The sequence below is a fragment of the Tamandua tetradactyla genome, chromosome 6 (genome assembly GCF_023851605.1).
Source record: "Tamandua tetradactyla isolate mTamTet1 chromosome 6, mTamTet1.pri, whole genome shotgun sequence".
In the NCBI taxonomy this organism is placed as follows: Eukaryota; Metazoa; Chordata; class Mammalia; order Pilosa; family Myrmecophagidae; genus Tamandua; species Tamandua tetradactyla.
In genome coordinates, this window is record NC_135332.1 from 97,637,159 (window position 1) to 97,654,554 (window position 17,396).

At 38.0% G+C, this 17,396-nt stretch overlaps 1 protein-coding gene and 1 pseudogene across 1 annotated transcript; both read left to right on the forward strand.

Moving 5' to 3' along the window:
* Positions 1–4,116: 4,116 nt before the first annotated feature.
* On the forward strand, positions 4,117–14,793 carry MRPL15 (mitochondrial ribosomal protein L15). The gene is made up of 5 exons (XM_077166762.1): positions 4,117–4,264; positions 5,115–5,269; positions 5,889–6,054; positions 9,120–9,243; positions 12,815–14,793. Exons 1-5 carry the CDS (start codon positions 4,157–4,159, stop codon positions 13,150–13,152), a joined length of 891 nt encoding a protein of 296 aa, XP_077022877.1. The 5' UTR covers positions 4,117–4,156; the 3' UTR covers positions 13,153–14,793.
* On the forward strand, positions 7,377–9,112 carry LOC143685697 (phosphatidylinositol N-acetylglucosaminyltransferase subunit P pseudogene; annotated as a pseudogene).
* Positions 14,794–17,396: the final 2,603 nt, after the last annotated feature.

Consider the following 17,396-nt stretch of genomic DNA (forward strand, 5'->3'; position numbering starts at 1 on the left):
AATTTCTTAGAACATTTGCATCAATTCAGAAAAAGAAATAAAAAGAGAATAGAAAAAAATTCATAATACCATACCCCTTACCCCTCCCTTTCATTGATCACTAGCATTTCAAATTAAATTTATTTTAACATTTGTTCCCCCATTATTTGTTTTTATTCCATATGTTTTACCTATCTGTTGATAAGGTAAATAAAAGGAGCATCAGACACAAGGTTTCCAAATTCACACAGTCACACTGTGAAAGCTATATCATTACACAATCATCTTCAAGAAACATGGCTACTAGAACACAGCTCTATATTTTCAGGCAGTTCCCTCCAGCCTCTGCATTACATCTGGACTAATAAGCTGTTATCTATTTAATGCATAATATAACTCCAGGATAACCTCTCCACTCTGTTTGGAATCTTTCAGCCATCACACTTTATTTTGTCTCATTTCCCTTTTGGTTGAGAAAGTTTTCTCAATCCCTTGATGCTGAGTCCCAGCTTGTTCTAGCATTTCTGTCCCACGTTGCCAGGAAGGTCCACACCCCTGGGAGTCATGTCCCACGTAAATGGGGGAGGGCAGTGTGTTCGCTTGTTGTGTTGTCTGTAGAGAGAGGCCACATCTGAGCAACAGAAGAGATTCTCTTGGGGGTGACTCTTAGGCCTAATTTTAAGTAGGCTTGACCTATCCTTTGTGGGGTTAAGTTTCGTATGAACAAAACCCAAGATTGGGGACTCAGCCTATTGCTTTGTTTGTCCCCATTGCTTGTGAGAATATCAAGAATTCTTCCCTTGGGGAAGTTGAATTTTCCCCCTTTCTTACCATTCCCACAAGGGGACTTTGCAAATACTTTTTTATTCGCTTTACAGGGTTCTTTTAATTCTTTTTCTGTAATAATCCAGTAGTAACTGTTAACTGGGATTGGAACCAGGATGGACCTTAAATATTTGCTGAAATTAATGTCTTCTTATTATGAATAGGTCTCCCTAATTTGATTTAAATAGGGTTTAGTGTAATATCACAGGTGTATGGGTGCTTAATAAATATTGTGCAATGATGATGATGATCTAAATCTTCTACAGACTTAAGGTAAGGATTGCTCCCTTATTCACCTTACACCCTTCATTTACATTCTTACAACACAGATGAAACTCATCAAATTATTTTGAAGTTTTATATGTTTAATCAACATGTTGGATATGGGATAAACAAACATGTAGCCTGTAATTAACTATAAACAATTATTATTTCCACTATTATTAACATATGCAGCAATAGTTTATAACTTGCACAACAAGTTATATAATTCTACTTCCAATTAAGTGCAGGACATTACTTTATATTTCCTGCTTAATATTATGCAATAAAATTCTTTCCCATGACAAAAATATTGCTATTAACACTCATGCAAATAATTATTTTGTAGGTAAAGATCAAAAAAGTTGTGTATCTTTGTGCAGATTAGGGCACATTTCCCAATTATTTTTTTCAACTTTCCCTCCAAGGGTATGAAGTTTTCAAAAAAGTAATGAAATTTATTGAAGTGAAAATCCTTAAGGGTAGAAATCAGCTTCTATTTTTCTTTCCATGTTCTACTTCTTTTGTACTTGTAAAGACTCTGGTCCTTAGCTCCATATCATCTTATAGAATTCATATCTTATATATAAGACACATATTCATATGTGTCTATAAGAAGTCTACATTTTTTTTTTTTACTTTAAAAAAATACTCAATTTTGGAAACTCTTCCCTACAAGATTTCAAAAATCTCAGTGTTTTAGTTTGTAAGTTGCCAGAATGCAATATACCAGAACTGGAATGACTTTTTTTTTTTTTTTTTTTTTACATGGGCAGGCACCAGGAATCGAACCCGGGTCCTCTGACATGGCAGGCAAGCATTCTTGCCTGCTGAGTCACCATGGCCCACCCTGGAATGGCTTTTTAAAAAGGTAACTTAATACGTTACAAGTTTACAGTTCTAAGGAAGTGAAAGTGTCCAAATTAAGGCACCAACAAGAGGCTACCTTCACTCAAGAAAGGCCAATGGATCAGAAACACCTTTGACTACTGGGTAGTCATGGAACTGGCATCTGCCGGTCCCTTATGCCTGGGCTCTGCAGCTTTCAGCCTCTGTTCCTGTGGGGGTTCCTCACTTTACTTCTTCTATGGCTGGCTTTCATCTCTTGGGTTCCTTTGGCTCTCTCCAGGTTCTGCTTGCTTAACATCTCATGGCAATGTATGCTGCCTCCAAGCATCTCCAAACATCCTCGTCACTGTTCTCCACATGTTGCATCTGTGTCAGCTCTGCTGTGAAGTTTCTGTCCGCTCTGAGGCTACTGTTGTTTCTCTGTGCTCTGTTGTTTCTACCATTTCTGGCTCTCTCCAAAATGTTTCCTCTTTTAAAGGATACCAATAAACTAATCAAGATCTACCCTGGAATGCGTGGAGTCACATCTCCATCTAATCAAAAGTTAATACCCACATGTAGCTGGGTTGAAGTGAATAAACAATGGTTTTGCTGTTAAAATTTTAAAAAGTTAATACCCACAATTGGGCATGTCATATTTCCTCTCTAATCAAAAGATTCCAACAGACAATACTGAATCAAGATCCAAAATACAGCTGCCTCCGCAAGATTAGGGTCAAGATTAAAACATGGCTTTTCTAGGGTACATAATGCTTTCAAACTGGAATACTAAGGAACAAGACTCTGTTTGATTCCTCTGCGTGTATTTCTCAGTTCAGTTCCTTGCTCGTAAATATTGTTAAATAAAAGAATGAGTGCAACTTTCTCTTTCTGTAGTATTTTACCTTGGCTTTAAAATAACTATGAAAATGTTTGATTATACATAAACAGTTGCCTCCAATAATTAAAAATTACCTCCACTATTTTTGATCACTAATTAGAATCAGCAGGAACAACTCTCTAGCAAGAAATACCAAAAGAACAATAAAGGAAAAAAGAGCACTTTTTATTTCTGCATTGAACTCACTTAAGACAAAACTAAGGAAGCTGATATTTTTATAGAGGAAATAATGTATGTTCTGTATTTTGTGATGCAGATATTCAATTTATCTAATTAAAACAATAGTTTTATAATAGAAGAAAGTGTAGGTTTAATTAAGGAAGTTACAGGTTTACAGAAAAATCATTCAGAAAACACAGAATTCCCATATATTCCCCTCCATTATTAATACCTTGTGTTAGTGTGATTTGTTACAATTGATGAAAAGAATATTATTCATAATTGTACTAACTACTCCATGGTCTACACTAGGGTTCTCTATTTGTGTTGTACAGTAATAAGTGTTTTGATTTTCACAAATTTTTATTCTAGTAACATATATAAAACCTAAAATTTCCCCTCTTACCCGTATTTAAGTATATTATCAGTACTGTTAATTAGAATGTTGTGCTAGTAACTCCAACATTCATTACCAGGAAAATTTCCATCACCTCAAATAGCAACTCTGTACAAATTTAAGCCAGAATTACCCTTTCTTACTTCCATCCAGGCCCCTGGTCAACTATATTCTAGTTTCTGACCCTTAATTTACTTATTCTAAGTATTTGTATCAGTGAGATCACGCAATTTTGTCCTTTTGTGTCTCGCTTACTTTACTCCCAGAACGTTTTCAAGATTCATACATATTGACACATGCTTTCACTTTTTAAGAAATATTCTATTGTATGTATAGAGACAGAAAGTAAGTTCCAGGTTCCCAGGGGCTGCGGGAAAAGTGAATGAGGAGATACTGTTTAATGTGCACAACATTTCTATTTTTGGTTATGAAACAGTCTTAGTGATGGTAGCGCAACACTTCAAATGAGATAAACTCCAGGGAACACGTCACTTAAAAACCGTTAAAATGGCTAAGATTTATGTTACCACAATAAAAGAAATTAAGAAATATTCAGGGCAAACTATTGACCACAAAATGACTCTCCGCGAACCTTCCTTGTGTTGGAAGACAAAGAACTCAACACGACCCAAAAGCAAAGTTGTGACCTCAGAAAGCGCCATCCCATCCAAGTGTACTAAAGTCACTGCCGGAGTCCAAAAGCAAGATGCCTCGCGTCGCAGTGCGACAGAGGCGGGGTGACAGCCGTAAAGCAGCAGGGCCGAGACCACGTGGCTTCCGTGGACTCAGTTTGTCCTTTGAATGTCATGGCCGGTCCGATCCGAGGCGGTGCGGGTGGCGCTCTGGATCTGCTCCGGGCCCTGCCGCGGGTCAGCCTCATCAACCTCAAGCCGAACCCAGGCTCCAGGAAACCGGTAAAGTGCTGGTGCTGCTCTGGGGGCCGGACCGAGCGGAGCAGCCCCTGACTGTCCTCGCGTCCTCGACCTCTCCCTCTCTGCAAGGGGTTGGGGATGCACTTAGGGTTGCGGAACCCCTTTTCTCCTTGATTGTCCGGTGGAACGTGTTTCCAGGTGGTCCCAGTTCTTACTAAGACTTACATGTTAGAGCTCAAATGCATTAACTAGGGCGGAGGAGCGAATTGGTCGAAACTACAAAATGGTTGTCAATGGCAATACTAAATTTTAAATGAACTACTTTTTCAGTATATCTTTTCTTTTGTTAGAAACATCTGAATTGATTTATCGCCTTATATGTCTCTCCTGCGACTCACTGAACACAGCTTGAAAAGCTCTTTGGTGATGTACTGTCATTTTAACCCAAACAATGCGAAGTGACAGGAAGTAAACTAAGAAAAACATTCTTTTTATAAATTAGTATTAATATAAAATAATACGTATGGATAAAATTTACGTTTTTAGAATTCCAAAATGAAGAACTAAAACTTCTTGACTATCACATAAGCTTTGGTGTGACTATTTTATTCCAGTTCTTAAAGGCCTTATCCTCATCTCCTTTTTGGAACTTTGCCTTTGAAACCCAGCTTGGACATGGGTTGCAAAAATTAGCTACATCTTCAGCGGGAAAGCTCATTTAGAGGGTGTGAATATGTGAGCATCTAGAACAGTCTTAGCACATAGCAAGCACCTTAGTATTGGTTGGTTGGACGAGTGAATGGCATAACAATATATATAGCAAAGAGGCAAAACACAGTTTTTTTAAAAAAAATTCAACTGTTGTTTATGAAATTCTGTTCTTCCCTTGTAGGAGAGAAGACCAAGGGGTCGGAGAAGAGGTAGGAAATGTGGCAGAGGACATAAAGGAGAAAGACAGAGGGGTACCCGACCCCGACTGGGCTTTGAGGGAGGCCAGACTCCCTTTTACCTTCGGATCCCAAAATATGGGTTTAATGAAGGACATAGGTAAGGTTGCATTGCTTTGCTTTTTAAAATAGAAATTCTTTGTTTTCACTGGGAATCACCCTAAAAAATAGCTTGGGAGAAATTTTAAATTAACTTTGAGGCAAATTTTTGCTGCAGTTCTTCTGAACCACTTTTGGTAATGAAAAAGCCTGAATTAGTAGAAAAAAGTCCAGACTTTGTGCTCAGATCTGCAAAATGAAAATGAAAATACCTGTTCTTATGGTTGATTAGAGGATTAGCAATTATAAACATCTGGCCCATTGTAGCCACCCAATAAATGGTAACCACCATCATTATTTTGAGCTCCATTAATGCATAATTTGATAGTTTATTTGTGTGAGTGAAATATATGCTTAGAGAGGCAAATTGCTTTTAGTGAAATGAAATACTGGTTTCATTTCATTACCAAAACTAATTAACTGATATGTGTTTTGAGTTGTATTGGAAGGATTTATTTTGTTAAACCATCTAAATTAATGGAGGAGAATGCAGGTCAGAGCTTTTAGTTGATTTGGAGAAGTTATGGTAAAGTTAGGGTGACTGAATTTCTAACTACTACTTTCTTTTTTTTTTCCATAATCACACGGTCACATTTAACCGCTACTTTCTTGTGTTGTAGCTTCAGACGTCAGTATCAGCCATTGAGTCTCAATAGGCTTCAATATCTTATTGATTTGGGTAGAGTTGATCCTACACAACCTATTGATTTAACCCAGCTTGTCAATAGCAGAGGTGTGACGGTCCAGCCACTTAAAAGGGATTATGGTGTCCAGCTTGTAGAGGAGGTGAGTCTGAATTTCATCTTTTAGGATTGCATAGAAGGATATTTTTGGTTTTGTTTAATCACCACCCTACAACTTTATTTCTCTCCCTTTTGGGTTGTCATCACCATTATACACAGTGATAGATTGTATTATGCCTAACTATGGTTTTGAAAAGCCGGTCCTGCCTCCTCTCTCCCCTGACTGTTCCCTCTACCTGGAATGTTCTCCTCTATATCCACATCACCTGTTCTCTCACTTTCTTTGGGTCTCTGCTCAAATATCATCATGTGAGGAAGGATTTTTATAATATCCTTTTATAAAGCACTCCACCCCTGTTGGCCCAGGCATACTCTGACTTACCCTGCTGAAGGTGTTTTCTTTTAATGTATATAAACACATTTATTGTCAAGTTACTTATTTTTCATTGTCTCCCTCACTAGAATATAAGCTTTGTTAGAGGAGGTACTTTGTTTCCCTGGTTTCTATATTTTCAATATTGGAAATAAAGGTATGACAGTCACTTAAAAAATGTTTGTGGAGGAAAGGAGTGAATGAAATCCACCTCAAAATGTAGTAAAAAAAGGTTTGCTATTTGTAGGAATTGCCAAAGAGTTTTATAAGCACATATTTTTTTTGTGCATTATTAATTATCTACTCCTGTTTCTTGAATATAAATAGTATAGCTATATAAACTTAGTTTCCACTGAAAGGAAGCATCTGTTTACAGAAAAATCCTTTAAATTCCTTTGAAAAAATAAACTTACAAATAAAAAACTGTCCACATAAGACAATTTAGAAAGAAAACATCAAATTCATTAGTACAACCCAGTGTTGTAAACTGGGTGGTTAGAGGAAATATTTCATATAAGGAAATACACAAATAGTATAATATATGGAAAAATCCATGGCTTCATAACATTATCCATAACATTAACTTCAGTTAAATTGCACATTCAAAAGCCTTCTTGAGTGTATACCTATATTCATTCTTTAAACTCTAAACCAGGGCAGTGTTTGAATAAGTAAAATTGGACATCATTAATAGTTCTAAAATTGATTTACTCTTTCTGTATTTCAGGTTTTAAGTAGTAAATAATCACACTGTTCTGATCTTTCTGAACAGAATAATCAATTTGGGAATATGTGTTCTCAAGGAAAAACAAAAGTAAAAGACACCTAACTGATACAGTGATATTCCTAAAAATGCTACTTCTCATACTGAAAGTTCTGGAATGCCCAAAATTAGGGAGACATTTCAGCAGTCTATGGAATAGTAATTAAAAATGACAAATAATGTGCTAATACCCTAGTTTATTGACTCAAATGTGCCATTGTTTATAAAAATGCACACTCATATCATAGATATGGAAATGTGAGAAAATAGAATTGTTGGGGTATTTTTTTTTTCTAGTTTCTTTCATGGGCAGGCATCGGAATTCGAACCTGGGTCTCTGGCTTTGCAGGTGAGAACTCTGCCTGCTGAGCCACCGTGGCCTGCCTGATGGGATATTTTTGAAATGCATGAAATAGAGGAACTGCATTTGGAACCAGTTTGTTTCAACCATAGCAAAACTGTGAAAAGTTTATCACCATCTCTTTATCCCCTGCCTTTTGCCCTGGAGGGCACTGACCCCTTCCAAGCTCAGCTTCCTATGCCTTTTCCAGCCCCATTTGTGCAGCTCTTTAATCTACTGGTTAAGTCAGTTGCTTAGCAAAAAGTAAGAATAGTTTTTATCTCTGTTGTGTAGCCTAGTGTTATGGTTAAGAAGAACACAGACCCATGAGTTTTTTCATTCCTGGCAAGGGTCACTGTCCCCTCCATTCCCTTGCCCACACCACCCCACCTCCACACACATACCCCCTCCACCCCCGCAGCTCCCTGGTTAACTCTTGAGCTGAGGACTCAACCCTGAGTTTGTCTAAAGCCACACGGAAAAGGGTAGAAAATTCACAGCTTTATTCTTTTCTTAAGCTTTCTCTTTGGTTTCATACTAAGGCTTATGTTGGCTTTTGTTCCTGAATCTTGGTTAAACTCCTTAGGCTTAACATATTGGTCTTAAAAATATTAGGCAGTTGCATTCCCTGTCTACCTCCTTGTTACTGTAGTAATTGGTTATGTATTCTTATTTAGAATCAAATGCTGACTATCTCTTCACTTAACTCTATTCGTACAATGACAGATAACTATGCTAAAAATCAGCAGTAGAAGAAATACCAAGAAGAAGCTGACCTAGCATCAGAGATATTCCTGTTAATGAAGTAAAGCAAATGCTTTTTCTTGTAGCCAAAGAACTTTACATCAAAAATTGAATTCAATAGACGTATTAATAGCAAACATTTCTTTATAAGTTTTTGACATAATAATTTACCATATTTATTTTGACTGTCTCATTAATAACTGGTATTGAGATGTTAAAAATATATAAGTTGAATGCTTAACATTAAATCCCATTAAAGCAAATGCCCAGTGATAGAATAAATAAAATTCTGCATTACCATATCCCAGACTTTTTTTTTTAGTTCATGCAAGAACATATTTATATTTGCAGTGTTAATCAGTGGGACATATAGGTCTATACAACCCCTTTCAATCATATACCATATATCAGACTTAAAGAAAATTATTGATGTCCATATAAACAAGGTAAAAAAAAAAAAAAAGAATACAGACCCATGACTAGACTCCCTGCATTGGAGTCCTAGCTTTGTGGTCTTGGGTAAATCACTCAGCCTCTCTGAGCTTTCATGTCCCTATCTATGAAGTTGGTACACCAATAAAGCCCATCATAGGATTGTTATGAGGATGAAACAATTTACTGTTTATGACATGCTTATAGAAATGTCCACTTAATAAACATAAAGAATACAGTTATCCCTACTTACAGGGAAAGGAAATTGGTAAAACGGGGTGCCTTAAATAAAGTGTAAACCATTTTCTAGGATCTGAAAACAGAGGTATGTAAAGTAGAAATGACTTAGATTGTAGGCAGTTTGAAGAAGAAAACAGTTCCAAGAAGGAGGCTTGCTGGCATCAATTTACTGTTAGCCATGTTGTCTGCTAAAAGCTTTGTTTTGATCTTTTATAGGGGGCTGACACCTTTAAGGCTAAAGTTAATATTGAAGTACAGTTGGCTTCAGAATTAGCCATTGCTGCAATTGAAAAAAATGGTGGTGTTGTTACGACAGCCTTCTATGACCCAAGGAGTCTGGGTAAGCTTGTTGGGAAGTCATTTTCTTCTTTCATACTATAACAAATTCTGTAAACTCTGTCTTCAAAATATGTCCAGATCTAGCTGACCACTGCCAACTGCTACCAGTCTATTCTAGGCCACAATTCTCCCTTACTGGATTCCTGGGGACCTCCTAGCTTTTGCACTTGCCTCATTGCAGTGTGAGGATACAGCATGTACTATCATTCCTCTGCACAAAACCTCCAGTGATGTGGTCCCACTCCTAGAGACCACGTATAATCTGCGTCCCTACCTCCCCTGCTCTTGCTCACCCCGCGTGCTCACTTCGTTGCAGCCACCTTCCCTGGCCTTCTTCCCCAATGCTGAGCCCTTTTCACCTTAGGCCCAAGGTCTTCCACCTTGGGCTTTTCTGCCTGCAGGGAGGACTCTTCCACCTGGAATCTTCCTGACTGGAGGTCTCATCTTCCAGGCCTCTGCCTAAACATTCCCTGATTATTGAGATCTTTCCTGCTTGTCTTAAGTGAAAGAGCATGTGCACACACGCATGTACATGAACTCCACACGTATGCACATTCCCAAATACCATATATAGCTACAACATAAAAACACCATGCATATGCATGCACACGTGTGAATACCACACATGAGCATGCAAATGCCATGCGTACACATCAAATATGCATACCATATAATACTCATGAACACACCAGTGCCACTGTGCACACGTAGACACGCATGAACACCACACATATAGACAATTATATAACAAACATGATAGGAGCACATATCGATACCATGCATGCATGCAAAATACACAAACATCATGTGTTGTGTGCACACACGCATACACAAATACATGAGCATCATGTACACATGTACATGCAATTGCTTCCTGTTCCCTTGCCCAGTGTTACGTCTGCCCTTGGCCACTGGCACTCGCTGACAAAGTAAAGTTTTGTCTATCACTTTTTTTCTCCCATCTTTATGATGATGGAACTTTTTGGTTCACTGTTTTGTCTCCAGCAGCTAGAGCAGGGCTGATGTCTATTAGCAGCTCACTTAAAATTTGTTACATGAATGGACTGTATTTTTATAGTTTCACAGATTAAAACCAAGTGTAGTTTGTTTAAACGCTTTCACAAATGACCCTTAATTGCTTTTGCATTCAAATGGGAGTTAAAGAGTTCTTGATGAAACTGCTCAATTAGAAGAATTCTTTTAAAATAAATATCTAAAAAGGGAATATAGGAAGTCTTTTATCCTGGGTAAGTAATGAGTTTGAAACAACTGACTACCATTTCATTTTCTTCATAACTGAAAGCTTTATAAAAACATTTACCAATCTAATTCTCATTTCCCTCTTGATGTGATAGATGAGCTTCTATTCTTGTTTTGGTTCATCCCTCGTGTGTTAGAGTGATCCACCTCAAGTACGAAAACAAGCATTTTTCTTAAAAATACAATCACACACCATTTGAAAGGTCTTTTAGCATCCATAGGATATTTTTCAGTCATTGTTACCCCATAGTATGGCACCAGTGGATAGCAGCCAGGTGCCATCTGCTGTCACTAGCAGCAGTCCTGGGAGCCAGCAGCAGTGCATTCTTCCCGGCCGCCTTTGAATGAATCAGCGATTCAGCAAACCGAACCATGGTTTTAGCATTCGATAGTCATTTTGTCTCTGAATAGTTTACTTAATTAATCTTTAGTTTCCCCAGTTATAAAAGAGAATTTAATGCACAGTTCCCTTCCCTTTCTGCTAGTGCTATTGTGAGAGTAAGAAGAAGTTATCTCTCTTTCGTGAGCCCTGTGAAAAGAAAGTCTTTTCAGTCATATTTCTTAAAGTTTAAGATAAAGTGTATTTTCTTTTGAAGAAGGGTTACTACATATTCTATTTAATGAGGAGACCCTCATCGTGGCAAGTAATGGCTTATTTATTCTGCATTCTCATATGATTAGGTGGCCATACATAAGCTTTTGCACTTTATTGGAACTTTGAATGGCTATAGCCAGTGTATTTTAGACCTTAAAATAATTGAGTGGGGACAAGGGAACATCTAGTTCATTTGATGGCTCTAGACTAATGCAAAGCCACGTAGTTCTTTTAGAGTGGAACCAAGATTCTCTCCATATGAGGCTCTTTCACTATCTGCCTCCTTTGTACATTGCTTAATTTCCTTAAACATTTTTTTTTTCTTTTTGGTGAAAGGGAGATCTCATCCAAAATGTTTTACAAACTTTTTATTATATTTGTTGAAGGTAATTTCTTGATGAGTCAAGAGCATCAATTCCCCTTGACTCCAGTTTACAGCTTCCAGTTCTCAGGTCTATCTGTGGCCAGCCCAGAGCACCCTCCCCTTTCTAACTGCATTTCTCTTTTGCCCTCTGTTGGATGCTACTAGATAAACAGACAGTAACAGCTGTCAGTTTCTTGCATTCAGCAAATATGCATTCACTGGCTAATGTTTGCTAGACCTGTTGTAGGTGATGGAGAGACAATAGTACAAAAAAATCAGAAACCCCTGTCCTGTCATGGAGCTGCTTTTTGGTGGGTGAAGTTAACAGGTGTCAACCTTGCTGTGTTCCAGGCTCTGGTGATAGGGTGGGGAGTGTACACGGAGTACATCAGGCGAATTTCCTAATTGCTCTGTGGGGTTGATGCTACTATATTGAAGTTTCAGGAAGTGCTTTAATACTCTTTTGACTTATAAGACTTCTTCTTTTGTTTCCAGCTAAGCTAAGGTTGTGTTCCCAAAGCATGAGAAGTAGGGTGGTGTTGTGGTTGTACAGTGATTTGCATATTTGTATGAGTGTTTTCTAAAATATGTGATACTTTATGAATGGACTTCTTCACCCAATCTTACCTTCCCTGTACCTCAAAACACATTTCAGGTCCTTTTCAAAGTTTAAAAAACAAAACAAAACTGAAATTATGAAGGTTTCTTTTCAGGATAGTGTGAGTTTAGTTGTCCTTTGGTTTCATGTAAAGTTTATTTGCCTACTGTTATGAGAATTCATTTGGTAATCCAGAAATCCTAATATGTCTTCCTGACATTCTAAACAATTGAGACCCTTCCTAGAATTTTAAGTCTTCATGGCATTTTGGAAAGCTTGGTTTTCTGCTTTAGGAATTTCCATTAGTGGGTGGCCTCTGGAGCTCCGTGGAGTCCCAGCCTGTTCTAAATATTTCTTTGTCTAGATCCATAAAAATGCTTTGATTTTGGGAATATGGAGTGTAAATACAATGTTACCTTTTTAAAACATTCACTAACCCAGGAGTAATTAACTTTTTTTTTTTTTTTGCACGAGCAGGGCACCGGGAATTGAATCTGGGTCTCCGGCATGGCAGGCTAGAACTCTGCCACCATGCCACCATTACCCGCCCAGTAACTAACTTTTTAAGATGCAAATTATTGAAAATAAAACTTTCTTACGACAAGCTTATTTAATAATAAGACAGTTCTTGTAATTAAGTTCTCAACCTGGTAGTATTTAAAAATTAATAAATAAATGAAAATCTGTAGCATAGTCATTAGGTACTTAGTCAATTATTGTCTTTCTTTTTAAAATTATTTTTCTTATTATTTTAGAAATTCTGTGCAAGCCTGTTCCGTTCTTTTTGCGTGGACAACCCATTCCAAAACGTATGCTTCCACCTGAGTCCCTCGTACTGTACTATACCGATGCAAAGAACCGTGGTTATCTGGCAGATCCTGGCAAATTTCCTGAAGCAAGACTTGAGCTTGCCAGGAAGTACGGTTATATCTTACCTGATATCACCAAAGATGAGCTCTTCAGGATGCTAAGCACTAGAAAGGACCCACGGCAGATTTTCTTCGGTCTTGCTCCAGGATGGATAGTGAATATGGCTGATAAGAAAATCTTAAAACCCACAGATGAGAATCTCCTCAAGTATTATAGCTCATGAATTCCCTTCCAAGAACAGAGTTGTTACAGAACACTGGACAAGGGCATGAAATATGGGTATTCTCATTGTATCTTCCATTGGGTAATTCTCCAGATGTAGATGTTACTTTTCAGTGTAATTATATCTCTTTTTCATTTTTATCTGAAATCAAAATAAAAATACTTTAAGAAAGGACTACCTAGAGAAATGGAACCTTTATGGGTTCTATGTTAATTAATTAACATTCAAACTCCCTGGTAGTCTGCCAAAGGGTAAAGTATTTCCAGTCAGGTCTTTTCATCCTGTCCTATCTTGTTACTACTACAAATTGAAACAAGTATGTGGATTCCTCCCAGATTGATGTGTCAGCCTGCCCAGCCAAGGCTCAGGCGCCTCCGGGAAGCTCCCAGGGCAACTTGGAAGTACAGGATCAAAAATGTGAGTTTAAGCCATTAGGGCTGGTGAGTAGCTTCGGAGTAGTTCGAAATTTGCCAGTAAAATTGAAGGTTAGAGAAACAAAAATTCCTAGAGAATTCATTTTCCCAATTTTGTGATGAGTGGATAAGAATGGTGAAGTAATTAGCAATTTTTCTTGAAGAAGTTGTGTTCTAATTTTAATTGATGTAATTTTACTTATTTCATGGATTTTGGAGAACTTTATCTTTCAATCATTTCAAATGATTTTGAAAAACTGCATAAAACCAATTGGTTACATGAAAATTAAACTCAGTTAATGTAAATGATTCAGCAGTAAGTGAATTTATTTAGCTTTTCAAAGATGTGTTGTACCAAACCATGTGCAAACTTAATTTACTTGGATGGAATTCAGGTATTGATCTCTCTAATAACTCATGGTAATTCTATAGTAGAAATAAAATGATTTCTGGCTGTTTATTCTCTTAAAATTTTAAAAACTTAAGAAAAATATAATATTTTGCCAATGTATCTATCTCATATTATTAATCTGAGGTCCAATTTAAAAAGTGGTTTATGTACTGAGAGCATGTTTTAATTTTTATCCAGGAATATATAGTTTGGCTTGTTATTAAATCACTCCCTAGGGCCCAGAACTTATAAGGACCATCTTCTGTGATAGCCATCTATCATAGGAGAAGTTCAGTCTTGACCAAACTTCAACTCTGAGATTCACTGACTTAGCTTGGACAAATATCAGAAAAAGTGCAGAATTCCTTAATTCTTTTTTTAATAGCAATACCCACTGTTTGGAATGCTGGGTTTATTAAGTTTTAACAGTCAATAAGTTGGTTAATCTTGGTAAGCAAAATATTTTTTAAGAGAAATGATACCTAAGCACTGGAAACCATCTGTAAAGAGTCATTTACTTTTTTTTTCCTAAATATTTTGACAGTAAAGCCAGTTTATACTTTCTGTGTTAGAAATTTACAAAGTTATACTTTAGTATATGCAGGAAGGGAGAGGATAGGTTGCAAAGAAGTTTGCAAAGAAAAGTGTCACAGTACAAAGGAAATTGTTTTGATTAATGTGAGCCCTTGGGTGAGTCGAGAGTAGAATATTTTCTTTTTTTTAAAATCACTGCTGGGAAAAAAAAACCAAAAAAACTTCCTGTCATTGTGAAAGTTGTTCATGCTTGTTTTAAAAATTATGTAAGATTGAAGTGTAAAAAGTAAAAAGTCAAGTTCATATTTTCTTACTGTCGCCTGTCCCTGGCTGTCTTCCCAGATGCACCCACAGCACAATTAGTTTAGAATACATTATGTACACTGTTCGGAACCTGCTTTTTAAATCTAATATATTTCAAAAAAAACTTCTTCTGCATACTTTCTACTAGGTTGCGTAGACTATGCCCTTATTCTAAAGCCATTTGAATTGGGATTCATGAGGACGTCACTTCAGCTTTCTTACACCTTTCAGGATATGGTGACATTTAATCTTTGTAAAGGGGAAGGGTTTTGTAAATGACTTTAATACCATGAATGTAAAGACACTGCCTTGAGCAGTAGAAATGAATTTCTGTGAAGGTAGGCCCATCCGATGTTGTATCCTGGGATGGGGTGTTAGAAGCAAACCCAAGAGGTCCTACTTTGTCTATCAGAGAAAGCTGGCCTTCTGGGTAAGTCATCATCCTGCCTGATTTGTGCCGCAGAAGGTGTTTTATGATTCATTTCACAATTTAACTTTTGGAGTGGCCAGGATGGCTTCAACAGGAAAAGGTCTTAATTGGAGAGGAGGGAGGAAGCTAGTCACACGGAGGGAGACTATATGGCCAGGAATGCATGTCCCTTCCACCCTCAGGAAGTACTTTTGGGGCCCCCAGGCCCCCTCCTCCCTTCTCTACCTAGGATGACTAAGCTACCCTGAGCAACAGTAATAGAGGGAAAAAAGTCAGACAAACACAAGACTGATAGATGGACTTGCTTGTCTGAGGAGGCCTAGAGGTGATAGGAAGCCAGGATAGAATGGCAAATGGAAGAATGAAAACAGGAAGCAGATGTTGGGTGACGTATGCTCCGATAGGGCTTAATTCAGTGAGCGGTGGCTTAGTCACAAACAGCTGTATCCTGGTCTTAATATTATAATCGTGCAGATAATTCTCAGCTCAAACAGGCACACTCCACAAAATCCGGCCATTCTGTTTCACAAAGGTAATCCTCAAATCGCTGTATAGCAGGGAGTCTCAAGTTTACTTTAACTATGCAACAACTGGACTCTAAGGTGCTGTGAAACAGTCTTGTTGCCCCTGCCCTCTAAGAGGATGATGGGAGAGAGCACAGTGTCAGATGGTGGCCTTGTCTTAACCGAGAATTCACATGGAGTAAAAAAAGGCAGAAGGAATTAAGTCTGGATCTTAGTCCTTTCCTGGTATATCTTCAGCCTAATCTCAGATAAATGCCCTGTTTATGTCCAAGAGCAGAAAAACCTATTAATATGCAATGCAAAAAATTTTTTAATTCCTTAGAGAAATAATTGCTATGGATTTCCTTTTTATTCTAAAGTGTTGGGATTTGTTTCCTTTTTTAAAAAAATGCTAATCTCTATTCTATGGAAAATGGAGTCACTGTAGTAATAGGAAAAATGTCAGACAACTGCAGTATAACCCAACTTAATTTGTATCAGAGAATCAAGTGTGGTTCCTCATGGTGCCGGTTTGAAAATATTTTGTACCCTAGAAAAGCTATGTTTTAAACTTAGTCCAGTCTTGTGGAGGCAGCCATGTCTTAATCCTGATTCAGGGCCGTAGGCTAAAAACTTTTTTATTAGATTATCTCCATGGAGATGTGGCACCCCAGTGGTGGGAGTGAGCTTTTGATTAGTTGGAGATGTGAGTCCACCCATTCCAGGTCAGTTTTGATTAGTTTACTAGAGTCTTTAAAAGGAGAAACATCTTGGAGAAACTTCAGAGCAAAGTTGGCACAGATTCCGACACTTGGAAACAGAGACGTGTTTGGAGATGCTTGGAGCCCAGCAGATGTCACCATGAAATGTTAAGCAAGCCAGAAACGAGAGAGCCAAGGGAAGCCAAGAGATGAAAGCCAGCCCTGGAGAAGCAAAGTGAGGAACCCTCACAGGAACAGAGGCTGAAAGCAATGGAGCCCAGGAGCAAGGGACCAGCAGATGCCAGCCATGTGCTTTCCCAGCTGACAGAGGTTTCTGACCCATAGGCTTTTCTCAAATTAAGGTATCTTTCCCTGTATGCCTTGGTTTGGACATTTTCTTAGTCTTAGAACTGTAAACTTGTAGTTTAATTAAATTCCCTTTATAAAAGCTGTTCCAATTCTAGCGTATTACATTCCAGCAGCTAACAAACTAAAACACTCATGTTGGTTGTTTAAAAGCCCAGACATGCCGTGTCTCTGGATAATTTTCTGAGGGACACAGTCTTGTGGAAATAGCTGAGCCTTCCGTGTCACCAGGCCTGAATTTGAATCCAGGTTCTGAGAGTACCTGTATGACCTTGCGTAATTGTTTAACCACTGTGCCCTCAGTGGTCTCATATGCGAAGTGGGGATACACTACTTTTCCTGTTCACCTGTAGGGAGGTCCCAAGCCCAAAGAGCCAGGCGGAGCAGGGAACTGGGACTCAAACCCCAGTACTAGCTGTACAACCTTGGCAATTCTTTAACCTCTCCATGCCTCAGTTTCCTCATCTGAAAAATGGGTGATGATAATAGACCCTAAAGCATAGGGTTATGAGGCTCTAAAGAAGTGTTCTAGTTTGCTAGCTGGCGGAATGCAATATACCAGAAACGGAATGGCTTTTCTGGGGTCCACCACAGATTCAAACC

What these genes read in the sequence shown, in the direction of transcription:
- MRPL15 (XM_077166762.1), top strand. Translation starts at nt 4,157, where the DNA reads ATGGCCGGTCCGATCCGAGGCGGTGCGGGTGGCGCTCTGGATCTGCTC. An exon ending in ACCCAGGCTCCAGGAAACCG is followed by an intron (nt 4,265 to 5,114) that starts GTAAAGTGCTGG and finishes CTTCCCTTGTAG; the next exon opens with GAGAGAAGACCAAGGGGTCG. An exon ending in GTGTCCAGCTTGTAGAGGAG is followed by an intron (nt 6,055 to 9,119) that starts GTGAGTCTGAAT and finishes GATCTTTTATAG; the next exon opens with GGGGCTGACACCTTTAAGGC.